Genomic DNA, 12,882 nt, shown 5'->3' on the forward strand with positions numbered 1-12,882 from the left:
TTGTTTTTCTGTTTTAAACAGACAAGTCAACACAAAGCAATATAAATAATATACTCAACTAGAAAAAAGACAAATAATATTTTTTTTTTTACAAAAAATAGCTTCAAAGATACCATACTTTAGACAAGGTAAACACACCTACAAGGCTACAAAGGTTAAAGGGCAATCTATAGTACAGGGACAGAGCAAACACCTCACCATTGTTCCTGTAAACAGTCGAGGGATAGGGGTGGAGAAATGCAACCACTCACAAGCAGTCATGGCCACAGACCGACCAGCCACCGGACCAACAATAAACCCTTTACAATGCTTTAAAATAATAATTTTTTAAAATCATCATTTTATGTACTCGTGAACAAAAGTTTAAAAAAAAAAAAAATGGGAAAAACAAGGTCACATTTTAGTCTCTGACCGGGCAAGATGAACAAGGCATCCGCAGGTCACAATCAATAAGCACATGGACCTTAATGCCCCCCCAGCAAAAACACAGAGAGAAGCTCCTCCAACTCTTAAGTCACAGGGGGGACAAATACAGACTTATTTGAGTTTTAATTGGAATGCCATCAGAGGATGGACTGTTTAAAGTAAGACCGGAATGGAGTCCAAGCCTCATTAAACAGTTTGGGGTTCCCACGTGAATTGATTTTTTTCTAGTTTCAGAGAGCACAACACATCTCTCACCCAATATTTATAAGATGGGGGAGCTGCCATCTTCCAGTTCTGTAGTATTAGCCGTCTAGCTAAAAGAGTTGTATAAGCAACAGTGTCCGACTGGATTCTTGACAGGGGGGTACCCATGGGCAGTACTCCAAAAAGGGCTGTAAGGGGAGATGGATCTATACAGTGTCATATATATCAGAGGAACATTTAAATATGAATTCCCAGAAACCTGACAGTTTATGACAGCCCCAAAACAAATGCAACAGTGTGGCTGGTTCCATTTTTACATCTGACACAGGTAGGATCAAAATCAGAGAATATTCTTCCAAGTTTGGCCCCGGACCAGTGGATACGGTGAACCACCTTGAGTTGAATGAGGCTGTGTCTAGTGCTAAAAGAGGACAAATTCACCCTGTGCAGCACAGATTCCCAGGTGTCTTCCCCAAGTTCCTCCCCCAAATCCTTTTCCCATCGAGTCTTTAAAGGCACCAAAGAAGGGTTCTGCAAGTCATTAATGATTGCATATACATCTGAAATTGCACCCCTAGGAAGCTTGTTCAGCTCAAAGATGCTCTCTATAGCTGTATTCGCAGGCCTATGGGGAAATTCAGGTGTGTTAGCTCTGACAAAGTTTCTCGCCTGGAGATAGTGGAAAAAGTGGGATGGTGGGAGGTTGAACTTTTCCTGTAGCTGAGCAAAAGAGGCAAATGTATCATCAGAGAATAATTGGGCTAGTGAGGCGATGCCTAGTGAGTGCCAGATGGCAAAAGCACCATCATTCAAAGATGGAGGAAATAAAATGTTCTGATTGATTGGGCTTGATGGAGAAAAGCCTCGGAGGCTAAAGGCTAAGTGGAACTGATTCCAAATTTTAAGAGACTGCTTTACAATTGGGTTGACAGACCTTTCGCCTAGGGACACTGGGAGAGACGAGCACAACACAGAAGAAAGTACAGCAGGTTTACACGGAGGGCTCTGAAATTTGCAGCCCAATAGTATGTCTGAAAATTTGGTAGAGCTAAAGCTTCTGTAAATGTTTTCTACCAATCCGTGGTACCTTGCCATCCCAAATAAAATACATGAATGTTTGATCTAGTGATTTAAAAAAAAGATTTTGGAATAAAAATGGGTAAACATTAAAATAAATATAAAAATTTGGGCAACACATTAATTTTTAATGACATTAATTCTTCCGATAAGAGAAAGAGGTAGCGGATTCCAAAAAGTAAAAGATTGTTTCAAACTATCTGCAAGAGCAACAAAGTTTTCCTGTAACAAATTTGAATATTTCCTTGTCACTTTAACTCCCAAGTAGGCGAATTGATCCTGGACAATCCTAAACTGAGAACTTGTAAAATAGCACTTTAAAGCAGCCTTATTTACAGGAAAAAGCTCACTCTTGCCTAGATTCAGCTTGTACCCTGAGATTGATCCAATTTTTTAAAGAACAGATAAGGCACGAGGCAATGGGGTATCAGGGTTAGAGATAAACAAAAGGAGGTTGTCAGCATATAGTGAGACTTTCCTCTCTAAGCCTGTCCTGATTATTCCTTGAATGGCATCATTAGAGCGTAGTGCAATGGCGAGAGGCTTGATTGCCAAAGCAAACAACAAGGGGGAGAGTGGACAACCCTGTTTGGATCTGCGGTGCAAGGGAAAATAGTCAGAGGACAAGTTGTTAGTCCGTACCGAATCCATGGGGGAAAATAAAGAATCTTTATCCACGCAATGAATTTGGGGCCAAAGCCAAATCTATAAAGGGCAGCTGTTAGGTAGTCCCACTCAACGCGGTCAAAAGCTTTTTCCCCATCAAGTGAGACCACCACCTCCGGGTCCTCCGACGCTGGGGAGTACAGTATATTCATAAGGCGCCTAATATTGAAAAACAAATGCCTATTTCTCACAAAGCCAGTCTGGTCAGAGTGTATTACTTGGTGCAGCGAGCCTTCCATATGGATGGCTAAAAGCTTGGCTAGGATTTTGTAATCACAGTTTAAAAGTGAGATTGGGCGATAGGATCCACATTCCAGGGGGTCTTTGTTGTTCTTTAATAGTAATGAAATTGAAGCCTGATAAAGACTAGGCGGTAGCTTTGAGGTATTAAGGCACTCTGCAAATAATCGAGACAAGAATGGGCAAAGCAGACCAGAAAACGTCCTGTAGAATTCGGTTGGAAAACCGTCCGGACCTGGTGATTTACCACTTTTCATTGCGGACACTGCTGTTGCAATCTAGTCAGGTGTAAATTATTCTTCTAGATAGTCATGGGAGTCTGTATCAATTGAAGGCATATTCAAGCCATTAAATAATGAATCAATCCGCAAAGGGTCTTGAGGGGATTCAGAGGTGTATAGCGCAGAGATTTACGGATCTGATGTGCAAGAAGTTTACTGGCCTTATCGCCTTATTCATACACTCTGTACCGAGCTCGCAAGAGTAACTGTTCAGCTTGCCTGGTAGAAAGCTCATCAAATTCAGATTGGAGTAGTTGGCTCTTTTTATGTAGATCAGAGGAAGAATCTGTAGCATACTTCTCATCCAATGTGGCTATGGACTCGCTCAGGTCCCAAAGTCTCTGAGAGCGAACTCTGTTTTGGTTGGCTGTATAAGAAATAATTTGGCCACGTAGGTATGCTTTGAGAGACTCCCATATGGTAGAGCAGGACATACCTGGCATTGAATTAGTTTCTAGGAATAAGGTGATTTCAGAATAAATGAAATTGACAAACTCCTTATCTGAGAGTAAAATGGACAAATCAAATCAAAATCAAATCAAATCAAATTTTATTTGTCACATACACATGGTTAGCAGATGTTAATGCGAGTGTAGCGAAATGCTTGTGCTTCTAGTTCCGACAATGCAGTAATAACGAACAAGTAATCTAACTAACAATTCCAAAAAACTACTGTCTTATACACAGTGTAAGGGGATAAAGAATATGTACATAAGGATATATGAATGAGTGATGGTACAGAGCAGCATAGGCAAGATACAGTAGATGATATCGAGTACAGTATATACATATGAGATGAGTATGTAAACCAAGTGGCATAGTTAAAGTGGCTAGTGATACATGTATTACATAAGGATGCAGTCGATGATATAGAGTACAGTATCTACGTATGCATATGAGATGAATAATGTAGGGTAAGTAACATTATATAAGGTAGCATTGTTTAAAGTGGCTAGTGATATATTTACATCATTTCCCATCAATTCCCATTATTAAAGTGGCTGGAGTAGAGTCAGTGTCATTGACAGTCATTGACAGTGTGTTGGCAGTAGCCACTCAATGTTAGTGGTGGCTGTTTAACAGTCTGATGGCCTTGAGATAGAAGCTGTTTTTCAGTCTCTCGGTCCCAGCTTTGATGCACCTGTACTGACCTCGCCTTCTGGATGACAGCGGGGTGAACAGGCAGTGGCTCGGGTGGTTGATGTCCTTGATGATCTTTATGGCCTTCCTGTAGCATCGGGTGGTGTAGGTGTCCTGGAGGGCAGGTAGTTTGCCCCGGTGATGCGTTGTGCAGACCTCACTACCCTCTGGAGAGCCTTACGGTTGAGGGCGGTGCAGTTGCCATACCAGGCGGTGATACAGCCCGCCAGGATGCTCTCGATTGTGCATCTGTAGAAGTTTGTGAGTGCTCTTGGTGACAAGCCGAATTTCTTCAGCCTCCTGAGGTTGAAGAGGCGCTGCTGCGCCTTCCTCACGATGCTGTCTGTGTGAGTGGACCAATTCAGTTTGTCTGTGATGTGTATGCCGAGGAACTTAAAACTTGCTACCCTCTCCACTACTGTTCCATCGACGTGGATAGGGGGGTGTTCCCTCTGCTGTTTCCTGAAGTCCACAATCATCTCCTTAGTTTTGTTGACGTTGAGTGTGAGGTTATTTTCCTGACACCACACTCCGAGGGCCCTCACCTCCTCCCTGTAGGCCGTCTCGTCGTTGTTGGTAATCAAGCCTACCACTGTTGTGTCGTCCGCAAACTTGATGATTGAGTTGGAGGCGTGCGTGGACACGCAGTCGTGGGTGAACAGGGAGTACAGGAGAGGGCTCAGAACGCACCCTTGTGGGGCCCCAGTGTTGGGGAGGAGATGTTGTTGCCTACCCTCACCACCTGGGGGCGGCCCGTCAGGAAGTCCAGTACCCAGTTGTACAGGGCGGGGTCGAGACCCAGGGTCTCGAGCTTGATGACGAGCTTGGAGGGTACTATGGTGTTGAATGCCGAGCTGTAGTCGATGAACAGCATTCTCACATAGGTATTCCTCTTGTCCAGATGGGTTAGGGCAGTGTGCAGTGTGGTTGAGATTGCATCGTCTGTGGACCTATTTGGGCGGTAAGCAAATTGGAGTGGGTCTAGGGTGTCAGGTAGGGTGGAGGTGATATGGTCCTTGACTAGTCTCTCAAAGCACTTCATGATGACGGATGTGAGTGCTACGGGGCGGTAGTCGTTTAGCTCAGTTACCTTAGCTTTCTTGGGAACAGGAACAATGGTGGCCCTCTTGAAGCATGTGGGAACAGCAGACTGGTATAGGGATTGATTGAATATGTCCGTAAACACACCGGCCAGCTGGTCTGCGCATGCTCTGAGGGCGCGGCTGGGGATGCCGTCTGGGCCTGCAGTCTTGCGAGGGTTAACACGTTTAAATGTCTTACTCACTTCGGCTGCAGTGAAGGAGAGACCACATGTTTTCGTTGCAGGCCGTGTCAGTGGCACTGTATTGTCCTCAAAGCGGGCAAAAAGGTTATTTAGTCTGCCTGGGAGCAAGACATCCTGGTCCGTGACTGGGCTGGGTTTCTTCCTGTAGTCCGTGATTGACTGTAGACCCTGCCACATGCCTCTTGTGTCTGAGCCGTTGAATTGAGATTCTACTTTGTCTCTGTACTGGCGCTTAGCTTGTTTGATAGCCTTGCGGAGGGAATATCTGCACTGTTTGTATTCAGTCATGTTACCAGACACCTTGCCCTGATTAAAAGCAGTGGTTCGCGCCTTCAGTTTCACACGAATGCTGCCATCAATCCACGGTTTCTGGTTAGGGAATGTTTTAATCGTTGCTATGGGAACGACATCTTCAACGCACGTTCTAATGAACTCGCACACCGAATCAGCGTATTCGTCAATGTTGTTGTCTGACGCAATACGAAACATCTCCCAGTCCACTTGATGGAAGCAGTCTTGGAGTGTGGAGTCAGCTTGGTCAGACCAGCGTTGGACAGACCTCAGCGTGGGAGCCTCTTGTTTTAGTTTCTGTCTGTAGGCAGGGATCAACAAAATGGAGTCGTGGTCAGCTTTTCCGAAAGGGGGGCGGGGCAGGGCCTTATATGCGTCGCGGAAGTTAGAGTAACAATGATCCAGGGTCTTTCCACCCCTGGTTGCGCAATCGATATGCTGATAAAATTTAGGGACACCATTGATAACACATAGGTCGCTAGGGAAACTAGTTCAAGCACTAACAGTGAATGTCAGAAATAACAATACTCTCGTAAGTACACCGTCGAAGGTTAGGCAGAAGTTTTTTGTCCAAGTAATCAATGCTTGATGAATGTTTGATGAACATGAGAATAAAAGGAATACTGTCTATCTGTAGGGTGTAGGAAACGCCAGGCCTCAAACATAGCATATTTCTGAAGAAAAGATTTGAATAAGTAGGGCACATTTAAATGGGCCAGTAGTCAGTAGTTCTTCGTGAGGACTTTGTACAGTTGAAATCCCCCCCCTGAAATCAACAAATGATCATCTAAATTGGGTATAGCAGATCAAAAGGAAGAAATGAAACTTGTCATCCCAACTGGGAGCATAAACACTAGCCTAAACAAGAAGGGTAGAAAACCTTTTAACGGTTACTATGACATATCGTCCCTTAGGATCAGCAATAACCTCAGAAGCTACGAAGGGAGTAGATTTATCAAAATGGCAGCACCTCTTGATTTACTATGAAAGTTAAAGTGGAACACTTGACCAACCCAGTCCCTACGCATCCTAAAATTCTCACCAGTCCTCAAGTGAGTCTCTTGTAGAAATGTAACATTTGCACTAAAAAGACAGAATGACAATATTAGAACTGAACAATTCAGCCTTCCTTCCCCCATCCCAGACAGTACCTCCCCAAACGAGGTACAAGCCTAAATAGAATATGTTCCCTTCTCACAGTATGTCTGTGAGAGTGCGGTTTTAAACCTAAACCCTCAGTCCCGCTCTTTAAAGTCGCGTTTTTTGTTAGTGGATCAAGCAGCAAAAAGAGAGAGAAATTAAAAGTGAATCCCTTGTGCAAACAAAATGACAAAAGCACCACTTGTAGATGTATATAATTATATTCCCAGTCTTATAACAGGCATTGAGAGAGAAAATAAATAAAATGTATAAAGGCTCTCAACCAAAAACCTAATTTGAAGTAAGCAAATCGTAGTAAGACAATCATTAAAAAAAATTGTTTGTCTAGTTTGACGCTGCGACAACTTACAACCAAGACCAAAAAACTAAGTGTGCGTTGAACGTTTTAACGTTTGCTGGGCATAAATGATGCTCAAAACCTTTAAAATTGAAATGAAGACCCCCAAAAACATGTAGCCTCGGAACATTTACTGTTTACTGGGTCGGTGCAAACCCATGCAGTAAACAAATAACCCAAAATATTTTGAGACACTATGTAAACAAAATGAAAATGTGAACGAGACAGCCTAGAAACAAATGAGTTAAGTAAAATCTTAATTCAATGAAATTAAAATGACTGAATGCTTGTAAGGCACGCACACTAGATGATCAAAACATTAGATCACATCAAATAAGCCTGAATGGGTTTGCCAACTCCCCAACTATACAAGACTAGTATGTTACAATGTTATAACTAAACATAATTGTACCACGGGTGGGCTACTTACTATCCACAGTTCGCAAGCAACAGTTGCGCGCTGCCTGGAAACAGTGGGGGAGTAGTCCTGGTAGATGGAGAAGCTCTGTCCTTGAAAGCTCAGAATGGTATTGCGGGCTCGTCGGAGAATCTCCATCTTCTCATGGAAAAATTGCACTCGAAGAATTATGTCACGGGGCCTCTCACCATCCTGGGGCTTTGGGCGCAGCGACCGGTGGGCATGATCAATCAGGGGCTTCTCATCTAAGGCAAGAACATCCTTCAGCAGCCCAGAAACGAAATCCGTGGCGCGAGGCATTTCCGCTGACACTGGGGCCGATACAAGTCTCAGGTTATTGTGGTGAGAGAATCTCTCTAAACTCACACAGCTCTCCTTCACCTTTTTCAGATCCGCAGCTAGGCGTTTCACGTCAGCCTCCAGGGATGTAGTTAAGTCAGAGACATTGGTAGCGGAGGTCTCCAGTGCTGCAATCGTTGTAGTGTGCGACGCCGTTGTTGTTTTGAGTGATGTGATTGCTGGCACCGTCTCGTTCCGCAGGATGGTTAGATCTGCTTTTAAAGTATCAGAAACCTCCTGTATTCGGGCCTCAATCGTAGCAACTACCTCCGTTTTCATTTCAAATATCTCGGAGCGTAGTAGTTTGATGGCCTTGAATGTTCATTTCAGCGCCGCCAGGCCAAGCCACACCCCCGGGTAAAGTATGAGTCCCCGGGCCCTCAGACTCATAGGGCGGCGGTGATGAGAGTGGGTCTTGTAGGCCGGGTTTTCTCAAGTCATGTTTTTGGCCTTATGTTTCGTCGACATGCTGACATTAGAAAGCAAAGTAGTCTTGGTTTTTACGAAAAGGGATCACCAAACTAATATTTGAAAATAAATACAGTTCTGCCGCAGAAAACACGTCATTCGCACATGGCGTCCCTCCCACCCCCCCCCCAACTCCGTTTTTTAAGGATGTGCATATGACCACCAACCTTTCTCTGGTAAAGTCCCTCCCATTATTATTTTATATGTTTCATCTTGAAACATATAAACATCTTTCTATAACCTATATGCATTGACCTTTACAATGGAATGCCTTTACATGGTCACATTGGCCTCAGCTGAGCAACACTAAGCCTGCTTGTAGTAACTGTTGCCTTGTCCGTCTCTCCTCCCTCAGGTCCAGGAGTCTGTGGCTAGCTGCCTGCCCCCTCTGGTCCCTGCCATCAGGGAGGATGCTGGGGGGATGGTGCGGAAGCTGCTGCAGCTGCTGCTGGAGAGTGATAAGTACGCGGAGAGGAAGGGCGCGGCCTATGGCCTGGCAGGCCTGGTCAAAGGCCTGGGCATCCTGGCCCTCAAACAGCAGGACATCATGAGCACCCTGACCGACGCCATTCAGGACAAGAAGAACTTCAGACGCAGAGAGGGTCGGTGACTCCTCGCCAGTTGCTTAACCTTTGCTGGGCTCCATGGTTTAGTTGGTTCTACTGCTATCTGTGACTGTTTTTTTTATACAGTTCTCTCTCCCTCTTTCTTTTCCAGGTGCTCTGTTTGCCTTTGAGATGCTGTGCAACATGCTGGGGAAGCTGTTTGAGCCCTACGTGGTCCACGTGCTGCCTCACCTCCTGCTCTGCTTCGGGGACGGGAACCAGTATGTCAGAGAGGTAGGATGACCATTACCAGCTTCTCATTTCAATCCCACCTCCCTCTGCCTTTCCTCCTCTCTCACACCAAACACTCATTTTCCACCTAATAATTTTCACATTCACTCACGTTTATGTTGTGCATTACGCTCTGCCTAACCTCCCTGCCCTTTCCCAGGCGTCAGATGACTGTGCCAAGGCGGTGATGAGGAACCTGAGTGCCCATGGGGTGAAGCTGGTGCTGCCCTCCCTGCTGGTGGCTCTTGAGGAGGAATCCTGGAGGACAAAAGCAGGTGAGGGTCAACCCACAGCATCATGGGCCTTTTTAGAGAGCTCTGAGGACACAACCATTCAAAATCAATCACCTGTTAGACTTATTTCAGCTGGTTAGTCCTGATACCACCATACCTCTTATCCTGTCCTTCCTTCCTCTGCACCCCACTACTGCTTCTGTTGCTCCCTCTCTCCCCCCTCTCTCTTCTCCTCCTTCCAGGTTCTGTGGAACTCCTGGGGGCCATGGCATACTGTGCCCCTAAGCAGCTGTCCTCCTGCCTGCCCAGCATTGTTCCCAAGCTGACCGAGGTGCTGACTGACTCCCATGTCAAAGTGCAGAATGCCGGCCAGCAGGCCCTACGACAGATTGGCTCTGTCATCCGCAACCCTGAGATCCTGGGTAAGAGGGCTGTGTTAAACTCTGAGATTTAGTTAGACAAATGACAAACTTCAGTTCAGAGCGCTATGAATAGGATAATATTTCAGATTTGTACTTCAGGATAGTTACTAACAGATATTCTGTCCCCCTCAGCCATAACCCCCATCCTGCTGGACGCCCTCACTGAGCCCTCCCGTAAGACCCAGAACTGCCTGCAGACGCTGCTGGACACCAAGTTTGTCCACTTCATCGACGCCCCCTCCCTGGCCCTCATCATGCCCATCGTCCAGAGGGCCTTCCAGGACCGCTCCACCGACACTCGCAAGATGGCCGCTCAGATCATCGGCAACATGTATTCCCTCACCGACCAGAAGGTACAAAACAGCACTGGGATATTGAGTTGCATTGTACTACAATTGATCTTCTAAAGTGCTCTACTGTTTTATGTGTGTGTTTCTATTGGTTGACACAATGTGTTGTCTTTGTGTTACAGGACCTGTCCCCATACCTGCCCAGTGTCATTCCTGGACTCAAAGCCTCTCTGCTGGACCCTGTGCCTGAGGTATGTGCTTGTACTGAAGAGCTCATCAACAAACAAGTGAATGTGATTTGGTTACCTGATAACTCTCGCTCCTTCTCCACTCCTCTACCAGGTGCGTACCGTGTCTGCCAAGGCCCTGGGTGCCATGGTGAAGGGCATGGGTGAGTCGTGCTTTGATGACTTGCTTCCCTGGCTCATGGAGACCCTGGCATCTGAGCAGAGCTCTGTGGACCGCTCTGGAGCAGCCCAAGGTCTGGCTGAGGTGATGGCTGGGCTGGGAGTGGAGAAGCTGGACAAGCTGATGCCAGACGTGGTGCAGACGGCCAGCAAGGTGGACATCGCCTCCCACGTCCGCGACGGTTACATCATGATGTTCATCTACCTTCCACTCACCTTCGGGGACAGGTTCACCCCCTACGTTGGCCCCATCATCCCCTGCATCCTCAAGGTAGGGAGCACTCTCCATTCACCACCATCCCTCTCTCTGGTTGTGATTACCTCTCACCAGTCTCCCCATCTCCTCTGTTATCAGGCTCTTGCTGATGAGAATGAATATGTGAGAGACACTGCCCTGCGTGCCGGCCAGCGCATCATCAGCATGTACGCTGAGACGGCCATCGCCCTGCTGCTGCCTGAACTGGAACAGGGCCTGTTTGACGACCTCTGGAGGATTAGGTTAGACATCTACTCAAACATCATTTATGTGATATTATAAGGTGTCGGTGGGTGAAAACGCGCTTTGGTGATGACATTTCACTTCTTTGTGTTATACTTTGCGTTTTACCAGGACAAATATGATTCTTCATGTTCTGAATCTTTCAGTGGTGTCTTTCTGTAACGTATCGACAATAAGCACCGAGCTCCGTTGACAGTGGTGCTGGTTTCTCGGCTAAACTTTTTAGGATTTTACATTTTGTGGTCGTCGTCTTCCAAGTTGTTTCCACAGATGCAAATGGGAAAATGAGCACGACACCAGCTGATTTAAATGTAAAAGGCTTAAATATGCTGAGTGTTCCATTGACATTTCAGAGATACGCTTGTTTTTGTGAGACGTCTGTGAAAAAGCACAAACTTTGCATTAATATGAACAGCGTATACTAAAATATGAAAATACCATTTCTCAAATACGTCTGTTGTTTTATGTCCTCCGGATTTGAGAAGAAAGATGACAAGTTCAATGGTAAGCCTGTCCGGGAGCTTTAATTCTCACACAGCATCCAGCCTATCTGACGCCATGCTATTTTCCTGATTTATGACCCAACAAAAATAACTGACTTCCATTGATTTATTTACCCAAATTTTGCCCATCCTACAAGGGTCAAAACTCCAGTATATTTTGAACAGGTTATGATAGAGACATGAGGTTTGGACCAATGGTTTTCTTGGAGGATTATCTACACTTTTGGTCAAAATGTGAATTTTTGATTGGATATTATATGCAACATTATATAGTATACTAAATACTTTTCTTGGAAATGTAAGTCTTAACTGAGCCTCCATGTGGTCTCTGGACCACAGATTCAGCTCTGTGCAGCTGCTGGGAGACCTACTGTTCCACATTTCAGGAGTCACAGGCAAGATGACCACTGAGACCGCTTCAGAGGATGATAACTTTGGCACGGCGCAGTCCAACAAGGTATTCTGACATGATTTTCCTGTATAGATTGTTGGTTCTATAATGGTTGATATGAGAAGTAAATAATATTGAATGTATGTAGTGTTGGTGCTGAGCCCTCTTCCTCCTCTCCCCCAGGCTATCATCGGAGCGCTGGGTGGAGAGCGGCGTAACCGGGTCCTGTCTGGCCTCTATATGGGCCGTTCAGACACCCAGCTGGTGGTGCGACAGGCTTCCCTACACGTATGGAAGATTGTGGTGTCCAACACACCCCGCACCCTCCGGGAGATCCTGCCCACCCTCTTCACTCTGTTGCTTGGCTTCCTGGCCTCCGACTGCCCCGACAAGAGAACGGTAACTCTACTGCTAGGATGTCTAGTATGTATGGAGCTGTTTCTTTATTGCTCTCACAACTGTTGAATGAGAGAGAATGGCACTGCAATGGATTGCAGCCATTTTACGGGCTTCTGACCAATCCTGCTATTTTCTGTGTTTGTTTTTTTGGTGCTGGAAGTACCAGTGCCACGCTCAATACGGAAGAGGTCCGATGACGCGGATACTAGGCTACAGGGCTGTTTCGCTAGCACAGACTGGAATATGTTCCTGGATTCATCCAATAACATTGAGGGCTGTCCCCAATAACCACAGGGCTGTCCCCGATCCCCAAAAAATCTTAGTAGACCGAAAGTCGCCTGTTCTTTCAAACAATTGGTCGACATTTTAAAACGTGTTTTTTTCCATATATAAACACACCCTATGTGTTTTAATAAAATCAACTATATATATGCATTGAGCTTGTCTGATGCTTTAAGCGCACTGTTTGATGAAATAAGATACAAATTACTTAAGAGGGAGCCAGAGATTATGATAACCAGAAGAAAAAAAACGTAACCTGTCCCGACCATCCTCCTCCCGCTCCTACT

General features: G+C 45.6%; 1 protein-coding gene across 1 annotated transcript in view; it reads left to right on the forward strand.

Annotated features, from left to right (window-relative positions):
- The window catches only part of LOC112263037 (eIF-2-alpha kinase activator GCN1), a 47,526-nt gene that overhangs the window by 14,118 nt on the left and 20,526 nt on the right, over positions 1–12,882 (forward strand). Inside the window, exons 34-43 of the mRNA XM_042331641.1 lie at positions 8,689–8,935; positions 9,051–9,172; positions 9,330–9,444; positions 9,645–9,824; positions 9,957–10,177; positions 10,297–10,365; positions 10,457–10,792; positions 10,877–11,019; positions 11,863–11,980; positions 12,098–12,313. Of these exons, the coding sequence (XP_042187575.1) occupies positions 8,689–8,935; positions 9,051–9,172; positions 9,330–9,444; positions 9,645–9,824; positions 9,957–10,177; positions 10,297–10,365; positions 10,457–10,792; positions 10,877–11,019; positions 11,863–11,980; positions 12,098–12,313 (1,767 nt within the window). The remainder of the gene's footprint in view (positions 1–8,688; positions 8,936–9,050; positions 9,173–9,329; positions 9,445–9,644; positions 9,825–9,956; positions 10,178–10,296; positions 10,366–10,456; positions 10,793–10,876; positions 11,020–11,862; positions 11,981–12,097; positions 12,314–12,882) is intronic.

The sequence above is a fragment of the Oncorhynchus tshawytscha genome, linkage group LG12, assembly GCF_018296145.1.
Source record: "Oncorhynchus tshawytscha isolate Ot180627B linkage group LG12, Otsh_v2.0, whole genome shotgun sequence".
Taxonomy (NCBI): domain Eukaryota; kingdom Metazoa; phylum Chordata; class Actinopteri; order Salmoniformes; family Salmonidae; genus Oncorhynchus; species Oncorhynchus tshawytscha.